The sequence below is a fragment of the Camelus ferus genome, chromosome 22 (genome assembly GCF_009834535.1).
Source record: "Camelus ferus isolate YT-003-E chromosome 22, BCGSAC_Cfer_1.0, whole genome shotgun sequence".
In the NCBI taxonomy this organism is placed as follows: domain Eukaryota; kingdom Metazoa; phylum Chordata; class Mammalia; order Artiodactyla; family Camelidae; genus Camelus; species Camelus ferus.
The window spans coordinates 15447946-15474812 of record NC_045717.1 but is presented as its reverse complement, the minus strand read 5'-3'; the positions used below and the strand labels follow the sequence as shown (position 1 = coordinate 15474812).

At 45.6% G+C, this 26867-nt stretch overlaps 2 protein-coding genes across 5 annotated transcripts in view; one reads left to right on the top strand and one right to left on the bottom strand.

Moving 5' to 3' along the window:
- Positions 1-19897, bottom strand: part of SUGP1 (SURP and G-patch domain containing 1) — a 28972-nt gene extending 9075 nt beyond the window's left edge. The window contains exons 1-8 of the mRNA XM_032465175.1: positions 19741-19897; positions 17834-18005; positions 14323-14423; positions 12911-13111; positions 10782-10905; positions 10353-10453; positions 9260-9383; positions 2624-2979 (exon numbers count right to left, since the gene is read on the bottom strand). Coding sequence (XP_032321066.1) covers positions 2624-2979; positions 9260-9383; positions 10353-10453; positions 10782-10905; positions 12911-13111; positions 14323-14423; positions 17834-18005; positions 19741-19774 — 1213 coding nt within the window. The 5' untranslated portion in view covers positions 19775-19897. The remainder of the gene's footprint in view (positions 1-2623; positions 2980-9259; positions 9384-10352; positions 10454-10781; positions 10906-12910; positions 13112-14322; positions 14424-17833; positions 18006-19740) is intronic.
- Positions 19898-20088: 191 nt separating this feature from the next.
- Positions 20089-26867, top strand: part of MAU2 (MAU2 sister chromatid cohesion factor) — a 29316-nt gene continuing 22537 nt past the window's right edge. For 3 of the 4 annotated variants that reach the window (XM_014552029.2, XM_032465176.1, XM_006176302.3), the window contains exon 1: positions 20090-20408. In XM_014552029.2, coding sequence (XP_014407515.1) covers positions 20133-20408 — 276 coding nt within the window. In that variant the 5' untranslated portion in view covers positions 20090-20132. Of the gene's footprint in view, positions 20409-26867 lie in introns of all 4 variants that reach the window. The other variant, XM_032465177.1, reaches the window with a different exon arrangement.

Sequence of the window (26867 nt, the reverse complement as noted above, 5' to 3'; positions counted from 1 at the left end):
CTCTCAAAAACGATTTACATTTTAATTATATTATTATATTATTTACTCCTGGAATTTTGCATTTAATATTTTTGGACCATGGTTGACAGTGGGTAACTGAAACCACAGAAAGCAAAAGCATAGATAAAGGGGGACTAGTGTGTTACTAATGACTTAACAAAAATAAAAGGATTATGAGAGAATACAATAAGCAACTGTACACCAACAAACTGGATAACCTAGACAAAGTGGACAAATTCCTAGAATGGAACAAATACCAAAACTAACTCAAGAAGTACAGAAAAATCTGAATAGATTTATAACAAGTAAGGAAACTGAATCAATAATCAAAACCTCCCCCCAACAAAGAAAAGCCCAGAACTAAATAGGATCACTGGTAAATTCTACCCAAGATTTAAAAGAATAAGCATTAATACCAATTATTCTCAAATTCTTCCAAAAAAATTAAAGTAGGGAACATTTCCTAACTCATTTTATGAGGTCAGCATTACCCTGATACCAAAGGCAGACAAAGACAACATAAGAAAATTACAGACCCATAATCCTTATGAGTATAGATGCAGGAATCTGTACAAAAACACTACCAAACCAAGTCCATCAGTATATTAAAATAATTATTTATTCCAGGAATGCAAGGGTGGTTCATCATACAAAAATCAATGTAATACTCCACATTAATAAAGTGAAAGAAAAAACCACATGATCATTTCAGTTGATGCACAAAAAGTCATTGACAAAATCTAACAGTCTGATGATAAAAACACTCAATATACTAGGCACAGAAGGGAATTTCTTCAATAAGACAAAGGCCATGTATTAAAAACACAGCAAACGTCATACTTAATTGTGAAAGACCAAAAGCTTCCCCCTTAAGATCAGGAACAAGGCATGGAGAGATGCCTGCTTTTGCCACTTCTATTCAACATAGCACTACAGAGCAATTAGGAAAGAAAAAGAAAGGAGAGACATCCAAACTGGAAAGGAAGGAGTAAAACTATCCTTATTGCAGATGACATGATCTTATAGGTAGAAAACCCTAAAGACTGTTACACTAATAAATAAATTCAACAAAGGTATAAGACACATAATTAACACACAAAAAAATCAGTTGTATTTCCATACACCCAAACCAAATAATCCAAAGAGGAAATAAAAACAATTCCATTTGCAATAGCATCAAAAATAAAGCACTTAGGAATAAATTTAAATAGCAATACAAGACTTGTACGATGAAAATACAAAAACATGTTGAAATAAATTAAAGAAAACCTAAGTAAATGGAAAAACAGCCCATGTTCTCAGAGTGGAAAACTCAAATATTGTTAACATGTCAATACCACCCAAGCAACCTACAGATTTAATGCAATCACTATCAAAATCCCAACAATGTTTTTTGCAGAAATGGAAAAGCCCATCTGAAAATTTATATGAAAATTCAAGGGACCTGAAAGAGCCAAAGCCTGAAAAAGAAGAACAAGTTTGGAAGGCTGACACTCCCAAATTCAAATTTTACCAGAAAGCTACAGTAATCAAAACAGTGTGCTATTGGCATAAGAAGAGACATACAATCCAGTGTAATAGAATAGAGAGCCCAGAAATAAACCTTTACATCTATGGGATTTTTGACAAGGGCGTCAAGGCCATTCAATGGGGAAAGAACAACAGCTTCTCAACAAATGGTGCTGGGAAAATTGGATCTCCACAAGGAAAAGGATGAAGTTAAACTCTAACCTTGTATTATATATAAAAATTAACCCCAAATGGATGAAAGACCTAAAACTATAAAACTCTTAGAAGAAAATATAGGGGGAAATCTTCAAGACTCTGTATTTGGCTGGGGTTTCTTAAATATGACACCAGAACCACAGGCAACAAAAGAAAAAATAAACTGAACTTCATTAAAACTGGAAACTTTTGTGTATTAAAGGACATTAAGAGGGTGAAAACACAGCAGATAAAATTAGGGAAAATATTTGCAAATCATTTATCTGAATAGGGTTTAACATCCAGAACATATAAAGAACCACTACAATTCAACAACAAAAACATAAACAGCTCAATTGAAAAATGGGCAAAATAGACATTTCTCCAAATAAAGTATACAAATGACCAAAAAACACATGAAAGGATGCTCAACACCATTAGTCATTAGAGAAATGCAAATCAAAACTACAATGTGATTTCACTTTACACTTACTAGGATAGCTTCAATAATAAGGTGAGAGTGTGGAAAAATTGGAACCCTTGTGCATTGCTGGTCAGAACGTAAAATGGTGCAGCTGCTGTAAAAAACAGTTTGGTGATTCCTCAGACTTACCACATGACCCAGGAATGCCACTCCTAGGTACACACAAAAAAGAATCAAAATTAGGGATCCAAATAGTACTTGTAGGCCAACGTTCATAGCAGCAATACTGACAATCGCCAAAAGGTAAAAACTCAAGCTTTAACAACTGATGAAAGGATAAACAAAGTGTTGTCTATCCATATACTGGAATATTATTTGGTCATAGAAATGAATGAAATTCTGACGTGTGCTACAACACAGATGAATCTTGAAAACATTACGTGAAGTGAAAGATGCTAGACCCTTTCAATAGGCTGGGGGAGGGGGTCGGCCCACCTGACAGAGGCGAGGGAGAGGCATCCACATCCCTCTGCACCAGCTCGGCGGGTGGAAGCTCCACCTTGTCTTCTTCAGGCCCCCACCGGCTCTTTCGTTTCCTCTTCATAGTGGCTGTGGTGGCGAGCTTCCCTGGGGCAGCTGGAGACGGGCTGACGGCGGGCAAGGGGGCAGATGAGGTGGGGCATGTAGTGGCAGTGGGCATGGACCCCAATGGAGTCTCAGGAGGAGATCTGCGCTTCAGGCCAAGGTCAGGTGCTGTGGGGGTGCCTGTGGGACCAGCCTTGGCTTTCCGGAACTCCTCAAGCTTCTGGCGGTAGTACTTGTACCCTTGGCTGTTGGGTTCATACAGAAAGCTGCAAAGGAGAGTGGGAGGAACACCATCATTGAGCCTCAGTCCCCTACCCCTGATGTAGGGCAGGAGAAGTGTGGGCCTTGCATAGGCACACTCAGGTTGGCCAGGGTCACTTCAGGATCATGTCAAGATGGAGGTCTCTATCATGACCTCCTTCCCTGCCTAGCCTCAGTGGGTACTGGCTCTGGTGGCCCTAACTTATCGAACAGTGTGACATGCCCACAGTCTGTCATGATGCTGTTCCTGTGAGCTGTGAGCCACTCCAAACCCCGATTCCATCTTTACTGTATGCCCGTTAAACTATCATTGATCCTGTGCTTTGAAGGAAAAGGTGTGGACTCTCTCAGACCTTCCCAAGGCTCTGCAGGGATTTTTCCCCTGCTGCCCTAGACGAGTGCACCAGTGCCCACAAACCAAGAAATCCTGAATTGCGAGAGACACCTGGTGCCAGGAAGGGCAGGATTTGTCCCAAACCTAACAGCTGGGCACACTTGTGCTCCTTTCTGAAGCATCCTTAAGAGGCATCAGGAGTGGACAGAGCCAAAACAAAGACACTGAACACTGGAACGAACAGGGAACTCACTGCCAGCCTCGCTGGAAGCTGTGGGTTCCCAAGTGCAGAGCAAGTGGTGCTGGGTTCAGAGCTGGCAGAGGCTGCAGCTTCCTCTGCACCTGCCCGGCATCTCTCAGACTATGCACATACTGAGCCAACAGTCCCAACTCTGGGGTCCACACCAGAGAGAAGAGTCACAGCCCAGTTCCATATAGCAAAATCTATACACAGCATAGATTACACAGCCCTTGACAAGAAGAGGCTACACCTGTACTCATGAACCTGGAGGGACAGTCATGGCACAATGCTGTACTACAAGAGCAACACGCAGGCTCGAGGATGCTATAAATTCCTTCTATATAAGAGAAAGTTAGCAGAAAAAACCCACAGACTATTTCTACATGACAGCTGAGAAAGGGATGGAAGAACTCCTAGGTCTGTTAATAACATCAATACCTAGAGTGGGATGGAGGGATGGGGAGACTGTGGCCTCTATGCCACAAATCTGGTAACCTAGATGAAATGAACCAATTCTTTGAAAGATACAATCTGCCAGAACTCACACAAGAAGAAACAGACAATCTAAACAGGCCTATTTCTATTAAAGAAATTGAATCAATAATTAATAATCTTCCCAAAGTTCACTGGTGAATTCTACCCAACATTTAAGGAAGAGATCACACCAATTCTGTACAATCTCTTTCAGAGGACAGAAGCAGAGAGAACATTTCCTAACTCACTCAATTACCCTAATACTAAAACCAGACAGAAACATCACAAGAAAAGAAGACTACAGACCAACATCCCTCGTGAACAGAGATATAAAAATCCTCAACGAAACATTAGCAAACTTAATCCACCAATGTATAAAAAGAATTCTACACCACAACCAAATGGGCTTAATTTCAAGCACACAATGCTGCTTCAACATTTGAAAATCAAGTAATGTAATCTGGTGGGGGAGGGTGCAGACTGGTGGTAGAGTGCATGCTTAGCATGCATAAGGTCCTGGGTTCAATTCCCAATATCTCCATTTAAGAAAATAAATAAATATCCTAATGACCTCCCCCCACCAAAAGAAGGGGAAAAAAAAGTAGTGTAATCCATCACATTAATAGGCTAAAGAAGAAAAATCACATGATCATATCAATCGCTGCAGAAAAAGCATTTAACAAAATTTAATATCCATTCACAAGAAAACTCTCAGTAAACTAGGAACATAAGGGAACTTCCTCCACTTGATAAAGAATATCTATAAAAAAAACCTATGTCTTAGATCATACTTAGATAAGAAACTTGAAGCTTTCCCACTGAAAACAGAAACAAGGCAAGAATATCCCACCCCTCCAATGCTTTTCATCATCATACTGGAAGTTCTAGCTAATGCAGTAAGATGAGAAAAGGAAATAGAAGATGTACTGATTGAGAAGGAAGAAATATGACATGATCATCTACATAGGAAAAAAACCAGATCAAAGACCAGAAAACCCATCCTGGAATTAACAAGCTATTATAGAAAGGTTGCAGGATACAAGATTAATATACCGAAGTCAATCACATTCCTACACACCAGCAATGAACACGTAGAATTTGAAATTAAAAACATTTACACTAGCATTTCTCAAAATGAACTACTCAGATATAAGTCTAACAAAATATGTATAAGATCTATATGAGGAAAACTAAAAAACTCTGATGAACGAATTCAAAGAACTAAATAAATGAAGAGATTACATGTTCATGGATAGGAAGACTCACCACTGTCAAGATGTCAGTTATTTCCAACTTGATTTCTAGATTCAGTGCAATTCCAGTCAAAATCCCAGCAGGTTATTTTGCGAATATTGACAATCTGATTCTAAAGTTTATACAGAGAGACAAAAGCCCTACAACAGTCAACACAATATGGAAAAAGAACAAAGTTGGAGAACTGACACTATCACACTTCAGGGCTTACTGGTTAGGAAATGTTCCCTCTGCTTGGTACTAGTCACTCTGGAAGACAGTTAACCAGTTTCTTACAAAACTAAATGTATCATACAATCCAGCAATCACTTCTTGGTATAAAAAGAGTTGAAAATTTATGTCCACACAAAAACCCTGCACACAGATGTTTACAGCAGCTTTATTCATAATTGCCAAATCTTGGAAGCAACCAAGATGCCATGCAGGAGATGAATGGGTAAATAAACTATGGTACATCTAGACAATGGAAAGTCATTCAATCTAAAAAGAAATGAGCTATCAAGCAAAACAAAAAAAAAAACCCCAAAAAACCACAGAAAACAAAACAAAAAAAACAAAAAAAACCAACTTTGGAGCAACCTTAAATGCATATTACTAAGTGAAAGAAGCCAATCCAAAAAGGCAACATACTATGACTCCAATTATATGACATTCTGGAAAAGGCAAAACTACGGAGTCAGAAAAAAAAATCAGCGGTTGCCTGGGGTTAAAGGAAAAGAGATGAATAGGCAGAACACGGGGAATTTTAGGGCACTGAGAATACTCTGTATGACACCACAGCGATGGATATATGTCATTACACATTTGTCCAAATCCATAGAATATACAGCAGGAAAAGTGAACCCTAACATAAACTATAGACTTTGGGTGATTATGATGTGTCAATACAGGTTCATCAACTGTAATAATTATACTACTCCAGCGGGAAATGTTGATAATGGGGGAGGCTGTGCATGTGTTGGGGCAGGGGGCACATGTGAAGTCTCTGCACCTTCCACTCAATTTTGCTGTGAAGCTAAAACTGCTCTGAAAAATAACATCTTAAAAAAAGTTAAGAGACAAAAGCAAGAAATCATTCAAAGAGGGAAGGGAGCAGATGGCTGGATTTAAAAAAGACTCATGGCAACCAGAGCATGGATTCAAAGCTATCCGGTTCCTCCAAGCAAAGAAGACTGGGGGATTCGCCCACTGGGGCAGGTGGGCAGCTCCTGACGGTGTGGGTCTCCTCTCAGCTCACAGGCTTCTTCCTGGCCTCAGCTGCCTATTCACACTGAATCTCCTCCAACCTGCCCTGAGAGCTATGCCTGTCTGTGAGGGGAGGAACAGCTCACTGTGGGCCCTGGGCACAGGTGCAAAGACCCCCTCTAGTAGGAGTGATCCCACCCTCAGGGTTAACCAAAGTTAACACTTTGGTGTCTTTCCTTCCAGACTTTTTTCCAGTGTGGATTTATATGAACAGAGCCATGATTCTATTTTCCACATCCTGATTTTTAAAAAATTTCTTAACTTGACAACGTAAGGCTTTCCTTTCCCGTTAGAATGCAACATAGCATGGTGGTGAAAGCACCTCCACTGACTGGCCTCCTTGCCTCAGATTCCTCACCTGTAAGAGGCCAGCATGCCAGGTTGTTGTACAGAACAACGTGGTTCACCCGGGTGATGTTAGAGCCACATGTGACTTGAGGTGTGCTGGCTGCTATCACCTTCTCCAACTTGCCTTCTGATGGCCACAATTCCACTGGGGAGATGCAGTTATAGAAGTTTAGCCCACTGGGGCTGGATATTGAATGTGTTAACTAATTTTTCATAACTATGACAGTACTACATATAACATTATTTCTGGGGATGGCATCTCTGAAGTGGGATGGCTGGTCAAAGGAATAGGTATTTCCAGCTACTTTACGGACACGTATAGCTGTTAACCATTGTTTTCCAAAACAAAGAGCTGCTGGGGAATCAAGAGGGCAGGAAAGGACCAGCAGTGGCAGGAACTTGAGGTGGCTATTAGATCTCGGGGTGCCAGAGGAGCTGCCTTGCACCTGACCCCTTGTGGAGATGTAACAGTCTAATTGGTATGAACCTACATGGCTTGCACAGGCCCGGACACCTGATCTTACCTCTTTCACTCTTCCCCAATGCAGAGTGCTGACTGTGGTTCAGCTCTGACATGGAAATGAGCTCGCCCAAAGCAAGCTGGTCAACCTCAGCTGCTTCTCTGCCAGGCACCCTCAGGGTCTGTCCTTACTCCTGGCTGTCACCACCCAGCATCCATCAAGGCCACACTCAACAAGCTGGATGCCTGCCAGCCATGTCCCACAAAAGGTACCATGGAGGGCCTAGAGCCACTTGTGGTAACATCTCTTCGCTTTGACCCCAGGGGAAAGGCTCAGCTGGAGCTGCTCAGCCCTGGGGCCCCTCTGACCAGGAAGAGCCACCTGGGCTCTGGGCCTTCTACAGAATTCCATTACCTCACCCACTCTGCCTATAATAGATTTTTAATCAGCTCTTCTCATGATGAGTGACAGTACACTACATTCCCCATTTAAATAAACTTATGTAAATGAAAAAAAAAATAAGATGTGAATTAAAGTAGAATGTTAAGTAAACACTGGTTTGGGTAGAGTAGAGTGGTGGTGGCTGGTATCACTATGTTGTGGAGATCCCAGGTCTCCTGAACTCTAGACCCAAACCCCACAGCCCCCACAAAAGCTCCTAGCTGGCCATGCACCATACACAGGTACACCTGAACCCTTCAGCCACCACCTGATGATGCCCTCATCTGCCTCAACCTGGTGTGTCTGACCACCCTTCGCAGCTGTGGCCAGATGACCCTGGAAGCACAGCTGACCCCATCACTCCCTATGCAGACCCTCCAAAGGTTCTCAGTGAACACCTGAGCCCTCTGGGACTCAGCCCTGCCTGGCTTCATGGCCCGTCTTCACCATGCCAACACTCACCCTGAATCCCCACCATGGTGGCACAACGCCCCCATCTCTGTTGCCTCACTTCCGCAAGGCAGTCCCTCCAAACGCCCTTCACTTTGTCCCACGTCTAGCTCACGCTAGCTTGCATGTAGTAGATGCGACTGGCTGCCTGCCCAGCATCCACTCCTGCTTCCTTCTTCCTGAGTCCCTGATGGTGTCTAGAGCTGCTGAATCAACCAGCCCAGATGCCTGCTGCTCTGGCACTTTTTGTTACAAGCACCATCACATCTCCTCACTGACTTACTGGGGACTTGTGTTACTTGTGGCCAAAAGTGTCCTTACGGGTGCATCGCCCTCACAGCGAGTTCAGTGTCCACTTCACAAACCTCTTCGAGTCCCTGCCCTGCAGCAGCAATTGCCTCACCCCCACCTCCCCACCGCCCCCATCAGCCTTCCCCAGCAAAGAGCAGGTACTGAACCCACCCAATAAATGGAAGAGCGGGTGAGCACAGACCCAGTCTGAGGGGCTGGGGTGTGACTTCATGGCTGGGAACAGCAGGGATGCCAGGTGGCTTGTCCTACCCCCTCTGTGGAAAGTACACACAGGCTGGGGGTTGCCCCTCCCCAGAGTCTGAGGTACCACATTCCCCATTATCATAAAGATGAGACCCCAAAAATGTACACAGTGAACAATTCCGTGAGTTTCTGTTTGAAAGCTTGGCCTGCCCCCAGCCTGGAGCTGCTGTTTCTGGTATAAAGGGAGCAAGGCAAGTGCTAGAGACGTTCTCTGTGAGGCACCCAGAAAACACAAGGCCCCAAAGGTCCCCACACAGCCGCCTCAAGAGCCGATTCAGGGCAGCAATGTGCACTCAGGGAATGCTACGGGGTGGCAGGCCTAAAACCCTGTGGTCAGAACCTCTTGGACCTGAGTCCTGGCCCTGCCAACTTCTTGCCATGGGACCCTAGCACATCTCAACACCACACCAAGCCCACTTTCTCAGCAGGGAAGCTCTGACTAGGGTGAGGGATCACCTCCCCAGCAGGTCCCCCACCCTTACCTGAATGCCTGGTTCTCGCGGTTGTTCTGGAGGGCAATGGTTTCCACCTCGGGACCCCCATCTGCTATGAACCTGGCCAACTTTTCTGCGAGGTTCTTGACCTCTTCGTCCTCTGGGGGTGAAACTTTAAGCAGGCTGTCAGTACTGAGCTCAACTCACCACACCCAACAGCCTAATTTCTGCTAAGAACCCCACAGGCAACAAGAGGGGTTTATTTTAGGAACAATACAAAGAAAAACAGGCAAATGGGAATCAGATTACTGTACTGGAACCAAATACCATAGTTAACATAATAATATATCTTAAGCCTCCGCCCCACCACACCCCAACTCTTCCCACCCCACAGGTCTGTGGGCTTTGGGCACACACTAGGACATGGGAACAGAATGTAAGGGAAAGTCTGGGTCCAGGCTGGAGAGGGGATGGGAACCCCAACATCGGTCTTGCTGCTGGGAGCTGCAGCCCCAGGTCACATGGTAGGGGTGGGCCTGGCCCTCCTCTCTTGAGGACATCAGGGCAAGGGACTGCAAGTGACAGACACAATGAACCAACGTCTGTGTCCCACATTTAGCTTAAACATCAATACCCCTGCTGCCCACCAGCGCCTGGCTGTGATTTCACTTCATTACACCTGGAAACCAGCTGGCATCTCCCCCTCCCCTGACACATCCCACCAGGGTCTCACCAGCTGACCGTTTCTGTCCCCTGGCCCCTCTTCAGTGTTAGGCACTGCTTGTCTCTAAGTGTCCTCAGTGCTCAGCATGCAGCAGGTGCTCATTAGCACTTGTGAAAGTGACCATGAACCAACAAGGGGCAAGTGTACCTCCCCTATGCCCCCTTTACATGCACAGGGCTGAGCTCCTGGACATGATTCTGACCTTCACCTTGACCCTTAGATTTCCTTACCCTCAGAGTACCAGCAGAGAGCACAGGGCCAGCCCCAGCATGACCCCGCTGCCTGGGAGGGCACAGACCTGTGCTGTTGATGCCACCCTATGCCACAGCAGGCTCCAGGAAAGGAACCCCCATTCCACATGGGGTGTGGTTTGTCCACACGCCTCCCTAGAACCTCCCACCCCCTTCAACCGCCTACCTTTCTGAGAGGCTGCCTGCAACTTCTGTGCTTCCTTTCTTATCTCAGCCACCTTCTTTCTGTAGTAGAGGAATTCCCTGCTATTCTTATCGTGCAAAAACCTGGAAAGGAATTGGGCAAAACAGAGAGTGGAAGATGAGCGACTGGGATGGGCAGACCCATGAAGCTTCTGAAGACACGTTGTGCAAAAGCAAGCTGGTGAGCACAGACACCTTGATGGGGCCCAAAAGTAAGTCTCCACGCCATACTGGAGCCCCTTGCAACCTCCGGTGTGAGTAAGAAAGCACTCGAACAGTGTCTGGCTTGCGCAAGTAAGCACCCAGCCCCGGCCAGCCTGTCACCACTACGGCTTTACAAGAACGTCTGCATGTACTAACGTGTGACAAGAACATGAAGTAGCAGTGGCCTTCCCCTCCCAGAAATACTTACGAAAACGCCGGATTATCCTTGTAGTTCTCCATAGCTACTTTTTCTAACTCGGGGCCTCCTTCTGCCACAAAGCGGGCCAATTTCTCTATCACTTTCCGAGTCTCGGCTCCCTCTGGGGGTGAAACTTTAAGGAGGCTGTCAGTACTGGGGTTCAACTCACACACCCCACAGTCAACAGGCACACTCTCTCTACGGACCACAAGGACAGAGGGGTGGGGGGAGAAGAGGGTGAAATGCGGGAGGTTGTCGGGCGTCCCAGGTCCATGCACAAAGCACCATGATGAGGGGTGAGTCGGTCTAGACAGTCTGCGAGACACGCTGAGGGGAGAAAAGTGTGTAAGCCTCCCAAAGGCCAAGTCAATCCCCAGGCTGGGAGAGAGACGACAAAAAACACAGCCAGCCTCCCCTTCCTTTTTTGGAATGGTCAATTTTTTTTTTTAAACCAGTGTTCAGTATAATAAATTACTCCACTGTTATCCTTCAAAAATGACAAGTTCTTTTTTAAAAATATCATTACAAAGTCAGAAGCCCATCAGTAGGCTTAACAATGTCATCACAAAAGCTCAGTCAGCCCCTCTGTGGCCAGGGGGCCTCTGAAAGCTGGCTCCTGAGGCCTTTGGCCATGACCCCAGGAGTCTCTAATGGCCTCCTCACTATCTGCTGGGACAGGGTGCTTCAAGATCATCTCAGACACTTCCTGCCCAGACCTAGAGCCAGCCATTTCTCCAAGAAGCCCTGGTTTCCGTGAGTTAAGTGTGTTTCCAGACCAACATCCAGGCACCAGGGATGCTCACTGCAACAGGCTTAATCACTACTTTACAAAATCTTCAGTGAACAAAGCTATAAAAATAATTTTTGTACTTGTATTAGCCTCCGTTTTGAGCCACACGGAACTTGATTTTGTATTTATTACTGGCCTGTTTCTGAGGCTATCTGTCAGCCACCATACAGCTCATGCCCCTTGTATGAGAACTCCCAGGAGAAATTTCTTGATGTCAGTCAGTCCTTAGGAACATTTGTTCCTCTTGACAACGGGGCTAGACACTAAGCCTGTGGCCAATTTTATTCCCCCTGTTGCTTGTGCTGCCAGGAAGCTCAGGGGTGAAGTGAGGTGATGGTACGATGTGTGGCCTAAGTGGTCCTAGAGACATTCTGTGCCCAACTTACCCCTTAGCCTCACTTCCTCCCACATGCCTGGCAATGACCCTGACCTGGTCACTCTACAAGCACATGTGCTTTTTTGAGGTCACATCAACCGCAATCCATAATAGGCCTCAAGGGCCTCGAGAGACACCCACTGCCCTTTGTAAGGCGGCAGTTCCCAGCAGGGTACTGTTGGAACTGCCTGAGCATCTCTCTGAGGAAATGCCACCCTCACTGGCTCCATTCAACTAATGCTCCAAAGTTTGAGGTTGGCCACAGAGTTGCTCAGATATATGGCCTGAAGCCAGCACCCTTATCCAGAGCAAGGGGTCTAGAGGCTGTCATGGCATAACAATGTGGTCACTTCAGTCTGTTCTCACTGTTAGGGAGATATGACTGTGCCAGCCATCCTGGAGCAGAGGTGGCCCAATCCTCCACATAGCTTAGGTGGCACTGAGGTCTTGTTCTGAATGTGGACAAGGCTGGATGCACAAGGAGTGCCTCCGCTGCCACCTGCCTCTGCCCTCCTCCACCATGGGGCCTGAACTAGCTCACCCAAAGCCAATGACCATCCTTCCCTGGGCAGGAGAGCACATGCTCCAACCTGCAGGCTTGTTACCTCTGGCCCAAACTGCTGGAGACAGGTTAACATTGAGGAGCTCCTCCTCTAGCACTGGATGAGGACACAAGTGAACACTGCCCTGAGATCCCACCCCCCACCAGATGGAGACCAGCCCCCACGAGTGGACAATGGTCCCACAGCTCCCAGAATGAAGCCACATTCTGCAGCCCCTCCACACTACCCTCTCCACCCCATCCTTTACCTTCACCCTGAAGGGCTCCACCCTGACCTGTGGCTCAGCCTGGAGGCCTGGCAGCACCTCCGACCACAGCTCCAAACACGCTACGCCCCTGCTGACCAGGGATCCTGCCTGCGGAGCTGGAGGAGCGACTGTGGACAGAGGGTGGCAGCCCTTGCACCTTACCTTTGATCTCCAGCCACTGCTCATAGTCCTCCTCCTCGTCCTCATCAGGAGACTGGAAGACACTTGGGCGGCTGGCCACAGGCAGCTGCTTGGCATGCACGTAGTTCTTCACCTGGCCCAGAGGGCTGCTGATGAGGGGTGGCCTCTTCCCAGTGCGGGGGAGCACACGAGGTGGGGCACTAGGTGCACTGGGGGGGGCATCTGGGGATATAAGGAAGGATACCCATACTCAAAGTCTGTGGCACAGGTTTCCCCATCTTCCTGCCTAACCTGAATGCCCTAAGCCCCCGGGGCTGGGTTCTGAGCATGCAGCACAGCACCTGGCAGCCAGGGAGTGCTCAGAAGCACTCAGAGGATGCCACCCCTATTTTACAGATAAGCATGAGAGAAGCTCAGAAAAGAACAACCGGTCGTGGTCACCCAACCCGGGGAAGCCAGCCTAGGGCTCTGTATGTGGCAGCTCTGGCAGTAGGTGCCTTTGACACCTGCATCCACAGCCTATGGATGCAGCAGCTCTTCCAGATAAGACCCAAAGCCCACATCCAGCTTACAACCATTCCCTCTGGTTGTCAGTAGTGGGCTGAAGCCAGACTATTCGGGGCTTTGCTTTTCTTTTTAAAGCAAAATCTATTTATTTTATTATTAATTAATTAATTTTTTGAAGAGATAATTAGGTTTATTTATTTATTTACTGATTTTTTTTTTTTAAATGGAGATACTGGGGATTGAACCCAGGACCTCGTGCATGCTAGGCATGTACTCTACCACACTGCTATTACCCACCTCCCCGCTTCCGGGGTTTTTCAAGCAGCCTGAGACCCTGCAGTGAAGAGCTCATACAGCCCTTCTTCCCTCTCTGTGGGCAAATTAGACCTTGGGTTAATTTTCTTAGCTGTTACCTGGGAAACCTGACAAAGGTTGAAGGTCAGTTATTTCACCAACAACTTTCTTACGATAAAAATGAGACTGGTAATTGCATAACCAAAGATATAGGTGGGCTCCCCACAGGTGGTGATTATCACAGCTGGCATGTCCCATGAGGCTCCTGTCGGCCAGCTTACCACCCCCAGAACAGGATCCTGTTCCTTGCATCTGACTGCGGCTTTAAGTTAAACCACAATCTCATAACCCTGGGGCATGTTTAGTCATGGCCCCTACTACCCCGAATCAAACCCTGTCTTATTTGTCTCCACTCCTTTGGGGTAAGAACCGAGAAGGCAGGGTCTGCACTCTCCTGCTGGGCATTTAACGTGGGGACAAGCAGAATGAGGGCACTCAATGAACGAGGGATGAGAGGAACAAGTCTGAGGCAGGACCTGCCACTTCTGAGGTGCTGAGGGACCCTGGTGAGAGAGAGCCGGCAGATTGAGCTCTAGGAGGAGGTGACATGGGACAGGGGTGACTGCACTCACCTGTACTGGTCTGTGCCTTCTGTAACTTCAGAAACTGCTGCAAGAAGCTGCCGTCATTGGCAAACTTGTTGGAAACATTAGAGTTGTGTGCATTTTGAATTCTAGACCCAAGACAGAGGAAGAGAGGGTAAACTTTGAGAAGAGGGGAGGGAGCACACCTTGCCCATCTTGCCACCCTCCCCTGTGCTGTGTTCTCACCTAATGGGACCCAAAACAGGCCCCTAAAGATGTCGGGAAACTGAGTGCACAAAACAGCCTTCAGAGTTGCAAGATGGAACAATCTTGTTCTAGTCAAAGCAATACTACCTACACTGATGTCATCTCTGCCTGCATGTTGACCCCCAGGTCCAAAGGGCCTCCCCAACAAGAGGCTCAGAAGCACCTGTTCACCTTCTGTATGGCACCTGTCGTAACTTTTTTTTTTTTAAAGTTATTTTCTGGGGTGGGTGGGTGGGTATTTATTTATTTATTTAGATACTGGGGATTGAACCCAGGACCTTGTGCATGCTAGGCACATACTCTACCACTGAGCTACACCCTCCCCTCCTCCTATTGTTAACTAATTTTCTGGGCTATCACTGTTTCCAAGTCTGTCTTACCAGCTAAATTTTAGAGCTCTCAAAGGCAGTGTCTGTACTTGTGTGTGACTGTAGTTCGGGCCTGGGTCAGCCAGTGCTTCTGTGGGTATCACATGTGCACAAGAAAACACCAACAGCCATCTCTTTGTGGGAGAACTATAGGGAGATTTTATCTTTTTATTACTTTTTCTCTCTTTTCTTTTTGCAGAGTATGTTTTACTTCGAAAATAGAAAAATTTATTTTTAACAAAGCACAAGAGCAAACCCAAGTGCCTATGTTTAATTCAAATTCATTTTTCATTATCATAAAAGTAGTAGAGGCTCATTATGAGCAAGTGGGAATGTGGGAAAACAAATATAGAAAGCAAGGAGAAAAAACAGCCCCCAAAATCTCCTCACGAGAGTCACTATTAACACTTTGGTATATTTTTTTTGATTTGACCCTTAGATTAGAAATAAGGCTGTGATTATAGTACACAGCCTACTTCTTCCATTTTCAGCTGTCATGTACCATCCTGCTCCAACCTCAGAAATTCCTCGTACGTGCTGCTTTCAAGGCCACATCCATCATATAGACACACCCAGTAATTGGTAAAAGCTCAGCAAGCCCATGGGTCTGAACCTTTTCCTTTAAAACTAAGTTTCATCCTTCTAGAAATCTGTTCTAATGAAGTAAAAGTGGAAAAAAACCTAAGTAGTCAACAAAGGGCATTGGTTAAATAAATTATGGGACATCCACAGGGCAGATGGAGGGGCCCTGAGAAGTTAAAATTTTATAAATAAAGCAACCAAGCACAACATTAAATGAAAAACAAAAAGGCAAGATATAAAACAGTATCTACAACATGGCCCTACTTATGTCAAGATATATCTGATTGAAATTACAAAAACCCATTAAAAATGTAACCAGCACTTGTCTGTGGGTTGCAGGGTTACAACTGAGTTTAGTTTTTCCTCATTTTCTTCCCTATTTCCCAGATTTTCTACCACACATAAAAATTATATTTAAAGCTAAAAAAAAAGTTAAAAAAAAGTAGTAAAAGTTATTTTATATAAAATGAGAAGATCCTGCTGATAACCAGCCTTGGCATTAAACAAGCAGGGTCTTCTAATGACCCTGGCCCTGTTCTCATGCTGTGTGCTCCTCCCTTAGGAGGGACAGAAAGAAGGCAGGGACAAAGACAAGAAAACACTCTAGGGCAACAGCACATCAGCAAAAGAATCCCACTTGAAAACCACTCATAACAAATGGCAGGAGGTATCACACAGCTGTTAATGATGGCTCTTGATGAACAGATAAACAAAACACAGTCCATCCACACAATGAAATATTATTCAGCTGCAAAAAGGAAGGAAGTCCTGACACATACTATAATGAACCTTGAAAACATTATGTCCAGTAAAAGAAGCTAGACACAAAAGGCCACATGTTACACAAAATATCCAGAATTGGTAAATCCACAGAGAGAAAATAGCTTAGTGGTTGTCAGAGGCTGGGGAGGTGGGTATGGGGAGTGACTGCTCATGGGCATGAGGTTTCTTTTTGGGGTGATAAAATGTTCTGGAATTAGTGGAAACAGTTGCACAAATGCTGTGAAAATGTTGGAAATCATAAACTATGTCGTTTTAAAGATCAATTTTATGGCACATTATATCTCAGTAATAAGTAAAAGTTAAAAACTATCATAGTTCTAAAGATTTGTAATGCAGCTGGGGGAGGAGCTTTTCCTTTAAAATGTTGGGGGGGAAGCATCACATGAAACTGATCACAATTTACTAAAATAAAGCAATGACATGGGAAGGGAATATATCAAAATGGTTTTTTTTTTTTTTTGAGGCAACTTGAATGATTCTTATTTCTGCAAGAAATTCTAAGGTGCTCCACCCTTTTACAACCGGGAAAAACAACCTTATTTCCAAAGTTACCTATACCATGCACCCACCCACCTGATGTTCCCTCTTGACTGATTCTAGCACTGGGATGGTGCAGCCTCCAGGGGACCCTCTTGGAACCAATCCTACAGGCCTTCCCCATCTTGGTGCAAGTCCTTCATAACCCCAGGGGCGAGAACCCCCAAGCCCACCCACAGATCACTCAATATCTAGTCCCCATGTTCCTGAGAGCCTTGGAGGTGCCAGGTCCTGGTTGCAACAGGAATAGGGTCTAAGTCTCACTCTCAAGAAGCCACAGACTCTTAGAAAAGGTGTGAGCTAGAACAGAGCTTTCATACAGGGTTAACATGCTCTAACTTCAGACCACGGAGAAAGGGGCTTACCTGTCAATTTCCAGCCTGAAATTCTTGGATCCTGTCACCCTGATCACACACCTCTGCTCAAAACTCTTGGATGCCCTCAGAGTTTCTCAGGAAAGTCAGGAGGAAACCTTGCCTGAGCTATCTCCCACCTGGCTCAGAAACAGCCCCTCTGGCCTAGCAGCTCAGGCTGCCTGACATACAGGGGCTCTCCTCCCTTCCTGTCCTCTGCATCCTTTCCCTGCTTCCTCAAAGGGTTTGGGCCTTCAGAATGCAGAGCCTCTTCTGCATCTCTATGGCAGCTGCTGCATCTGGGAACACAGTGCCTCATGTTACCCACTGGCAGCTAGAGGGGTATAACTGGGCCTCATTTGCTAATAGACTGTGAGCCCCGTAAGGACAGGGATAGAATCTGGGTTTTCACTCTGTGCTATATTCTTGGCCCCTGAACCACAACTGGTCAGTGGTAAATAACTGCTGAGTGAAATGGTTGGCAGCCATCCTCTGGGCTTCCACACACCCCTCATTTCTCTCCTGCAACACTGAGCCTCCTTAAAGAGTGCACCTGTGTCACTCCTTGCACTATCAGGCTGTGGCTGGATGCACCCTGACTGCTCTCCCAAGCAAAACCCTCTGCTGGTGATCCTCTAAGACCCTAACCCAGCTTCAGGGGGGACTTACTCGCCAGGATGTGGGGGCTGAGGGCTGGCCACCTGATTCTGCTTGGCTTTCTGCTCCATTTTGGCTTCAATTTCCCGTTTCTTCTGAGCAATGAGCTCTTCTTGATGAAGGATGTTCATGTTCATTTTTCCAGACTTGGGAGGAGCAACACCAAACCATCGGTTAGCCTTTCCTGGGGAGGGAAACAAACACATCAGAAATCACCTTTACTCCACAAACATGTCCAGCAGCTGCTATGGGAGCAACCCAGACGCTGCTGCCTGCAGCAACTGACATTCAGATTGATGTTCACATGTCTGTTCCTTCATTTATTTACCAAACATTTGCTGAGCTATGAACCAGGTGCTGTACTTGATGCTAAACAAGGCAGATGGGGTCCCTGTCTATTTGGGATTCACTTCTGGCTGGGGAGACAACAGACTTGTAACAAAAAGTAGCTGCAAAATCGTGATAAGAGCTCTCTGCTGGAAACCAAAGAAAGGTGAGAAAAAATAACAGAGGAGCACCTATACAGCTAGGGCTGTAGCCAGAAAATAACTGTTAGAAGAGGGCACCTTTAAGCTAAAATCAGAAAGGTAAAAAGCCAGTTTCCTAAAAAGTCACATGGGGAGTGATCTGGGCAAAGTAAGAAGCAAATGCAAAAGCCCAAGGCTGGAAGAAGCCTGGTGCATCCAAGGACCAGAAAGGGTCCAGTGTGGCCACAGTGGATGATTCCAAGGATTGGCCGGGGAGGGCAAGATAGGGAGTCTGGGTTTAACTTAAAGGGCTTTAAGAAGCAACTGGAGAGTATTAAGCTGACAAGATCCAATTGGTATTTTTATTTTTAACATCATTCAGGCTACTGATTAGACAGAGTGCACAGGCAGCAAGGAGACCAACGAGGAGTCTTACTGGCTCTAAGCAAAAGATGATAGTGTCTTCAGACAAGGGTGGTAGCTATGGAGACGAAGAAGACACCAGGAAGGTTCCTCATGGGACTCAAAATGAAATCCAAATTCTCAACGTTGATTTTCAAGGCTCTGCCAGAGATGGCTCCTCTCTCCACTTCCACTTTATCCCTGACATTCTTTAAAATGACAAGCATTCAAGGCCTTTGCACTTGCTGTCCCCCTCTGCGTGGAAGGCTCTGCCCTGCAGGCCTTCCCATAGCTGGTATCTTCTCATCTCAAATGTCTTCTGCTTAAAAAGGCTTTCCTTGACCACCTAGTATCAGTAGCTTCCGCCCCTACTCTCTCACATCATTTTAACTTTCCGTAAATATTTCCTTTTTGGTGCATTGTCTGACACCCTAGTAGAAAGTAGCCTTCAGGAAGACAGGGCCCTGTTTTGGTTATCACTGCATCCTCAGAGCCTAGCACAGTGCCTAGCACACAATGAATATTTGCTGAACGCATCCCAGTCTGGGGAGGGGGTGGTTAGGGCTGGGAGAGAGGGAAGGACAAGGTCTGTGGTAAAGTGGGGGCTCAAAAGACCCAGGAAAGTGTGCACAGGGAGTCCGAGTGCAATTCAGAAAAGCAGCTTTTCCAGAAAGCGGGATACAGGCCAAACGGCAGCTGCTCCTAAGAGAGGGGCGCAGGACAGCCCAAGGTTGCCGCTGGCTCAGAGAGCTGAGCTCGGAGAAGCCCTGAAGGCGGCTATTTCGGAAAGCCGGCCCAAGGTACATCTGGGTGGCTGCCTTTAAGGCAAGCAGGGAGTTCTCAGCAAACCAAGCGCGGGGGGAGGGGAGGAGGGCAGCAACTAGGTCTGGGGTCTCGGGAGATGGGGGTGGTGCAGAAGAGGCTACTTCCGGCCGCCCAGAAGCTAAGGCGAAGGGCTTGCGGGCTGACACAGGCCCTACGGGAGGGTGAAGCAAAGACGCGTAGCCTGAGGACCCGGGCGGACGCTTGAGGGGAGAAGGGGGCTGTTACCTGCAACATCCCGGTTGTCCATCTTGAGACTCATCCAATCCCACAATGCTCCGGCGCCACCTGAGGGAGGCTTGTTATACTGCGCATGGCCTGATGGGAGATGTAGTCCGCATCGGCAAACCACACCATGCCATTTCGTGGACGCCTGCGGTCTCCCTAAACAGGAACGCAAACCTCACCCTATCGGCAATGTCTGGTCTCAGTCCCGCGGGCCAGAGTGTGTCGCCTTTTTCTCAGACCTTCCTGAAGCCGCGGCCACACCAAATACAAACTGCTTGTTCCAGGATGCTTGGTGTAGCAGCTCTCGCGAGAGACGCAAGGCGCTCCCAGCCCCGCCCCGTGCGCCTGCTTCCGCCTCCCTGTGGCGGCGGCTTGTTGTTGTGGAGGCCAAAATGGCGGCTCAGGCGGCGGTGGCTGCCCAAGCGGCGGCGGCCCAGGCAGCGCAGGCCGAGGCGGCCGAGTCGTGGTACTTGGCGCTTCTGGGCTTCGCTGAGCACTTCCGCACTTCCAGTCCGCCCAAGATCCGCCTGTGCGTGCACTGCTTGCAGGCCGTATTCCCCTTCAAGCCACCACAGCGCATTGAGGCCCGAACGCACCTGCAGCTCGGCTCGGTGCTCTACCACCACACCAAGAACAGCGAGCAGGCGCGCAGCCACCTGGAGAAGGCGGTGAGCGCTGGCCGGGTCGCGAGGGAGGAGGCGCGGGCTCTTTTCCGGGATTGGACTGACGGGCCCGCGACCCTGGCGGGCGGGGGCCGCTTTGGCCGTTCCTCGGGGACCTGGAGCGTGACTTCCGCACGAGCAGCAGGACCCCGAAGCTGTCAGCCTTTCGGAAGACCCGAGGGCCTCGCCTGTACCTTGCTTAATGTATCTGGTGGCAGGCAGAGGTCTAGGACCGCGCTCAGGGTACTCTTAGAGGAGCAACAGGCTCCCCAAATTCTTCGGGTTTTCAGGAAAATGTCATCTTTGGGCACCCGTGGGGACGCCCCAAGATCGGCCAGTGGGTCCAGCAGCTTCTAGCTTCTCAGGGCTAAGGAGCGTCAGCCTGAACTGTCCTTTCTGAAGTCACTCGGGATAGGGGAGGGTCCAAGTGACAGTCCAGGCATCTCCCGAGAATCTGAAGTTTGGTCTCTGAGGAAATCTAGGAAAGCATCCTCTCCCAGGACACGGAAGTCTGATAAGGGTCTGGAGGGTATTGTGCCTCCACTAGTGATGCAGAGGAGTCATTGGTGGGAGACAGAGGCCCAGAGTTTAGAGTCGGTCAGTTGAGGTCCTTTAAGGAGGCAGAACTGAGCGGGGTCTGGATTCCAGGAGCAAGAGCTTCTTCTTTCTTCGTATCCTCCCATGATTTATCTTTCTCCCACTGCCCACTGATCCGCCCCCTTCAAAGGGCAGGCCCTGTCTCCTCATGTTAACTTGTGGGATCTTGGTGTCTCAAAGAATGTGGGAAAGTGGTTATCATTCTGCCCTTTCTGGCTGTGGAGTTGCTTCTTTTCACTGTGCTCCTGTCAGTGTCTCCATTTGCCATTTGCCCAACTCTATTCTGCTTAAAGGAAAAACATTTTGAATAGAATCAACTTCGATTTGAAAAGCGTCTTGATCTGAGGTAAATCTGAGCCCACCTGTAGCTAGTAACAAGTTGCTTCCGGGAGAGCAATCAGATCTTGTTTTGCAGACTGTAAAGTCCTTGCTTGATCAACTTCTTTGTTTCAGGAGTGAGGCAGTATGGGCCCAGAGGGGTAAAGTGATTTTCCCAAAACCACACAGCAAGTTATTAACAAAACTGGGCTCAGACCTAGGCTCAAGATCGCCAGGTTCCATGTCAAGACCATAAGTCATTGTTCTTTTTGTGAAGTTTTTTTCCTTTCATTCATTCAGCAGATATTTAATCAGCTCACATCAGATGCCAAGCCCTGTTCTGCCCACATAAGCTTATGTTTCTGTGAGGGAGACAAACAATGAATGTATAGTAAAAGGTTAAGCAGTGATAGGAGAGCTATCAAAAATGTGGACCATGATGAAGGGATGGAGTTGATGAGAGCTAGTTTTGGCAGAGATAGGGAGAAAGTCTTTATTTGTGGGAGTGACATTCAAACAGAGGACTTAATGGGGTGGTGGGGTAAGCCTTGAGAACCTCTCGGGGTATGAGGTCAGTCCCTTGCAGTGCCCAAGATATCAGTGACTGGTTGATGTCAGGGTCTTTCCTGGGAAGTGACGAGGCTTCAAATGAACTGTTAGGCTTCCTTGGGTGTTGGGGGGAGGGGGTGGGCTGGCGGCTGTGACTGCCCAGGCCTTGTGACCCAATACCTTTATGAAGTGGATGTGCTGATTCTGAAGCTCTCCCTTCTCTCAATTAACAACAGATCTTGCCACCTCCTTCCCCTTGTCTCAGGGCCATTCAGCCTATTTTTTTTCTTTTCTTTTAATTAAAATATAGTTGACATAAAGACATTGCGTTACCTTCAGGTGTACTGTGTAGTGATTTGACATTTGCGTGCATTATGAAATGATCACCATGATAAGTCTAGGAACCATCATTCCCTGTTCAGTTATTACAGTATTATTGACCATGTACTTTATGGTGTATATTACATCCCCATGGGTTGCTTATTTTATAACTGGAGGTTTGTACCTCTTAACTACCTTCACCTGATTCGTCCATCCCCACCACCCAGCTGCCATCTGGCAACCATTGTTTGTTCTTTGTATTTATGAGTCTGTTTTCATTTTGTTTACTTATTTGTTCTGTTTTTTAGATTCCACATATAGGTGACATCATGCAGTATTTGTCTTTCTCTGTCTTACGTATTTCATTTAGCATAATACTCTCTAGATCCGTTTATGTTGTTGCAAATGTCAGGATTTTATTTTGTTTTAATGGCTGAGTAATAGTCCCTTGTATTTATATACCACGTCTTCTTTATCCATTCAGCTATTTGTGAACACTCAGGTTGCTTCCATATCTTGACTATTTTAAGTAACGTTGCCATGAACATTGGGGTGCATATATATTTTCAAGTTAGTGTTTTTGTTTTTACTGGGTAAATACCCAAAAGTGAAATTGCTGGATCATATGGTAGTTCTATTTTTAATTTTGGGGGGAAACTCCATACTGTTCTCCATAGTGGCTGCACCAATTTACAATCCCACCAACAGTGCACGAGGATTCCCTTTTCTCCACATCCTCACCAACACTTGTTATTTGTTGTCTTTTTGATGATAGCGATTCTGACAGGTGTGAGGTGGTATCTCGTTGTGGTTTTGATTTGCATTTCTCTGGTGATTAACATCTTTTCATGTGTCTTTTTGTCCTTTCGTGGCCATCTACATGGCTTCTTTTAAAAATGTCTGTTCAGGTCCTCTGCTCATTTTTTAATTGGGTTTGTTTTTGTTTTTGTTACGATGTTGAACTGTATGAGATTTTTGTATATTTTGGGATATTAACCTCTTATCGGATATATCGTTTGCAAGTACAATCGACCCTCCATATCAGTGGATTTCACATTCGCAGATTCAACCAACCAAGGATTCCAGGGCTGACTGTATTCATTGTACTACACCATTTTATATAAGGGGCTTGAGCATCTGTGGATTTTGGTATCCTCAAGGGCTCCTGGAACCAGTCCCCTGAGGATGCTGAGTGACAGCTGTATCTCCTCCCATTCAGTAGGCTGCCTTTTTGTTTTGCTGATTTCCTTCCCTATGCAAAATCTTTTGTAGTTTAATGTAGTCCTATTTGTTTATTTTTGCTTGTGTTTCCATTGCCTGAGGAGACAGATCCGAAAAAATATTGCTAAGAATGATATCAAAGAGCGTACTGCCTATGTTTTCTTCTAGGAGTTTTCTGGTTTCAGGCCTTACACTTAAGTCTTTATCTATTTTGAGTTTATTTTTGTGTGTAGAGTGAGAAAGTAATCCAGTTTGAATTTTTTTGCACATGGCTCTCCAGTTTTCCCAACACCATTTATTGAAAAGATTGCCTTTCTCCATTATATTTTTTTGCCTCCTTTGTCATAGATTAATTGGCTATATAAATGTGGGTTTATTTCTGGGCTCTGTATTCTGTTCCATTGATCTATGTGTCTGTTTTTTGTGCCATTACCATACTGTTTTCATTACTGTAGGTTTGTAATATACTTTGAAACCAATGATACCTCCAAGATTTGTTCTGTTCTTCTTTCTCAAGATTACTTTGGCTATTTGGGGTCCTTTGTGTTTCCATATAATTTTAAACATTGTTGTAGTTCTGTGAAAAATGCCACTGGTACTTTGAGAGGGATTGCATTGAATCTGTAGATTGCCTTGGGTAGTATGGTCATTTTAACAATATTAATTTTCCCAATCCATGAGCACAGTATTTTTTTCCCATTCTGTTTTGTTGTTTTCAGTTTCTTTCACTGATGTCTTAATAGTTCTCAGAGTGCAAGTCTTTTATCTCCTTGGTTAGATTTATTTCTTTTTGATGCAATTGTAAATGGGATTGTTTCTTAATTTCTCTTTCTGATTATTATTAGTGTATAGAAATACAACAAATTTCTGTATGTTAATTTTGTATCCTGAAATCTTACTGAATTCATTTATTATTAGTTCTAATATTTTTGGCAGCATCTTCATGATTTTCTATGTATGGTATCATATAATGTGCAAACAGTGACAGTTTTACTTCTTCCTTTCCATTCAACCTGTTTCTAGCAGTGGTTCATAGTTGTTAACACCTTTCTTTCAGTCAGGTGCATCCCCAGCTGGAATTTTGTCCAGATTTCAGTTAAAGGCCATTCTCTGTGACGTTTTCTTTCTGCAATTGTTTGTGATCTCCTTTTGCATTACAATGCAGGCATACTGTCTTTAATCTTCATTCTTTATTAGTTGTGCATTTTTTCCAAACCAGGCAGCTGTCAACTTTTATTCTTTCCTTTCCCAAACTTACTAGGTAAAGAATCACATGTTCTCCATTTAGAAGTGGTTTGCTAGTTTCTAGTCCTAAAAAACACATGGCCAAAGAGATTCCAATTTCTCTTCAGGGAGCCAATCCAGAGCAACAACAACAACAACAACAACAAAAACTAGCAACTTTTTTAAAAAGAAGGTAAATGACTCTCAGGGATTTGGGGACTGTTTTCTTCTTGATCATTCCCCTTGCTGTTCTAACTTATAAGTGCTGTAGGTAAAATTTTAAGTGGCCTTGGAACTTAGTGTACATTCACCTTTACCTGTTTTTTTTTTTTTTTTCTATTGTTTTCATTGTGTTTTTCTTTGTCTGTAAGAGACCTTAACCGTGTTGGTAATTGCTTTTATATATATTTAAGGTTAGATTATTAGTTCTGTTTCTTCAACTGTCTTTGTAAACTTTCTAGAAGTGTGTATATACTCATACTCACCCATCTGCTTTATCAATTCTACCAACTTTGAAGGAATCATTTGTGAAAGGTTCCTATCAGAGGGATAGAGGGTATTTCTCCCTTTCATCAGCAGCTTTATTGAAGTTGCAGCCATTGGTCTCTGTGGTACCTGCCTCTGCAGGCCTCATTCCCTGGGTCTGCTCAGCAGATCCTATAACTATTATGGTGCATGACAAGACACTTTACCTGGGAGCCTTCCCTTTTTGATTACGGTTTTGGCAGTGATGTGGATGTATCAGTAGGATCCTTGACTGCTCTGGGTCTCCTTTACTAAATAGTTCATCATTCTAAAGGATGCTTCTTTACTCAGAAATCTCTTGGCTAGATAATTCGTGAAGCTGTTTCTGCAGGTTGTATCAGATTGTGTTCTTCTTCACTTAATTTTTGCCTTGTTATCTTTCCTTTTGCTGCTCACCTATTCCTGTGTGAATTTTCAGTTTTGTCTTGTCTTATAGTCACTGTTTTTCAAGCAGACAGTCCCTTTTCAGTTATTTGCCCTTCCACTGTGGAATCAAGAATCTGCATGTCTGTACTTGGATATATATTTATCTCGCCCTTAACTTTCTTACTCTTGATTACTTTCCTTTTTATCCCTTGACCTGGAAAGTGCATCATCATCTTTAGACTCTCCTGATTTGAAAGCCACAGAAGAATAAGTACTATTTCTCTGGAATGGATTGTTTGTTATTTGTTATAATCCAGGCAGTCATTCTTTCCACAGTGGACTTTTCTGACTGCAGCATCCATGTTGATACCATTAATTGCTTTCTCTGTGTGTTTGCATTGGGGCAGCTTTTTAGTGATGGTTTTGCTTGTCTGACTTAGAAAGCAGTTCCAAACTGTGTTGGTCAGACACTCCTTAATTCTGTTTCCAGGTTAGGCTGGCTACCTTCCCAGCAAGTGATTAAATGCCTCCCTTTCTTTCTTAAGGCCTGAAAGGGCTCACTTCTGGACCTTTTATCATTAGGCACAGCTGGAGCAGGTTCACAGCTGTGTCCAGCTAAATTCCTTGCCACATCAGTTGGGAGCAGAACCTGGTGCAGAAGCCGCGTTTTCATGAAGAGTGGTCTGTGCTCCCTCCTGTTTTCATTTTCTTCACTCAGTGAGTCTCCTCTGACTTCAGGATGTGATACGTGTTCAGGAACCATCCCTTCGTGGTTCTACCAACTTGCCTCCTGCCTCCCCTGCAACCCCTAGTTCTTCCAGTTCCTGCCTGGGAATTGAATTACTGTAGTATTATTGGTGCCTTCCACATGCCAGGCCCTACATTCATGCTTCTTGGAGCATTGTCTCTTTGGATCCTCAACAAACCCACAAGGTAGGAATCACTTCCAACTTGCTGATGATACTGACCAGAATGCTTGTAGCCATGGTCACACAGCAGAGAGAGGCAAGGCTGGCTCCTAAATGCTGTGCTTCCATCCCAGAAGAACTGCAACTGATAACGATTTCCACACATTTTGGTGACTTAAAAAACCTGATTTTTTTTTAAAGTTACCTTAGTTTCAAGGTACAAGAAGCCTTGAAATGCTCTCAGCCCTAAACTGAATACGTTAGGGATGAAAAGTGTGCTGATTCCAGCCCTTCCACCCTTCAGGGCACGCGCTGGCCCTGTGGTGACCCTTGCTTTTCCTGAGAATCCCAAGGTGACCCCAGAGGCTTCTGGTAGGGTCATTCACATGTCTGCTTCACACCTGCCGGCTGCCTGGCAGTGAAGGGGTTCTTACTT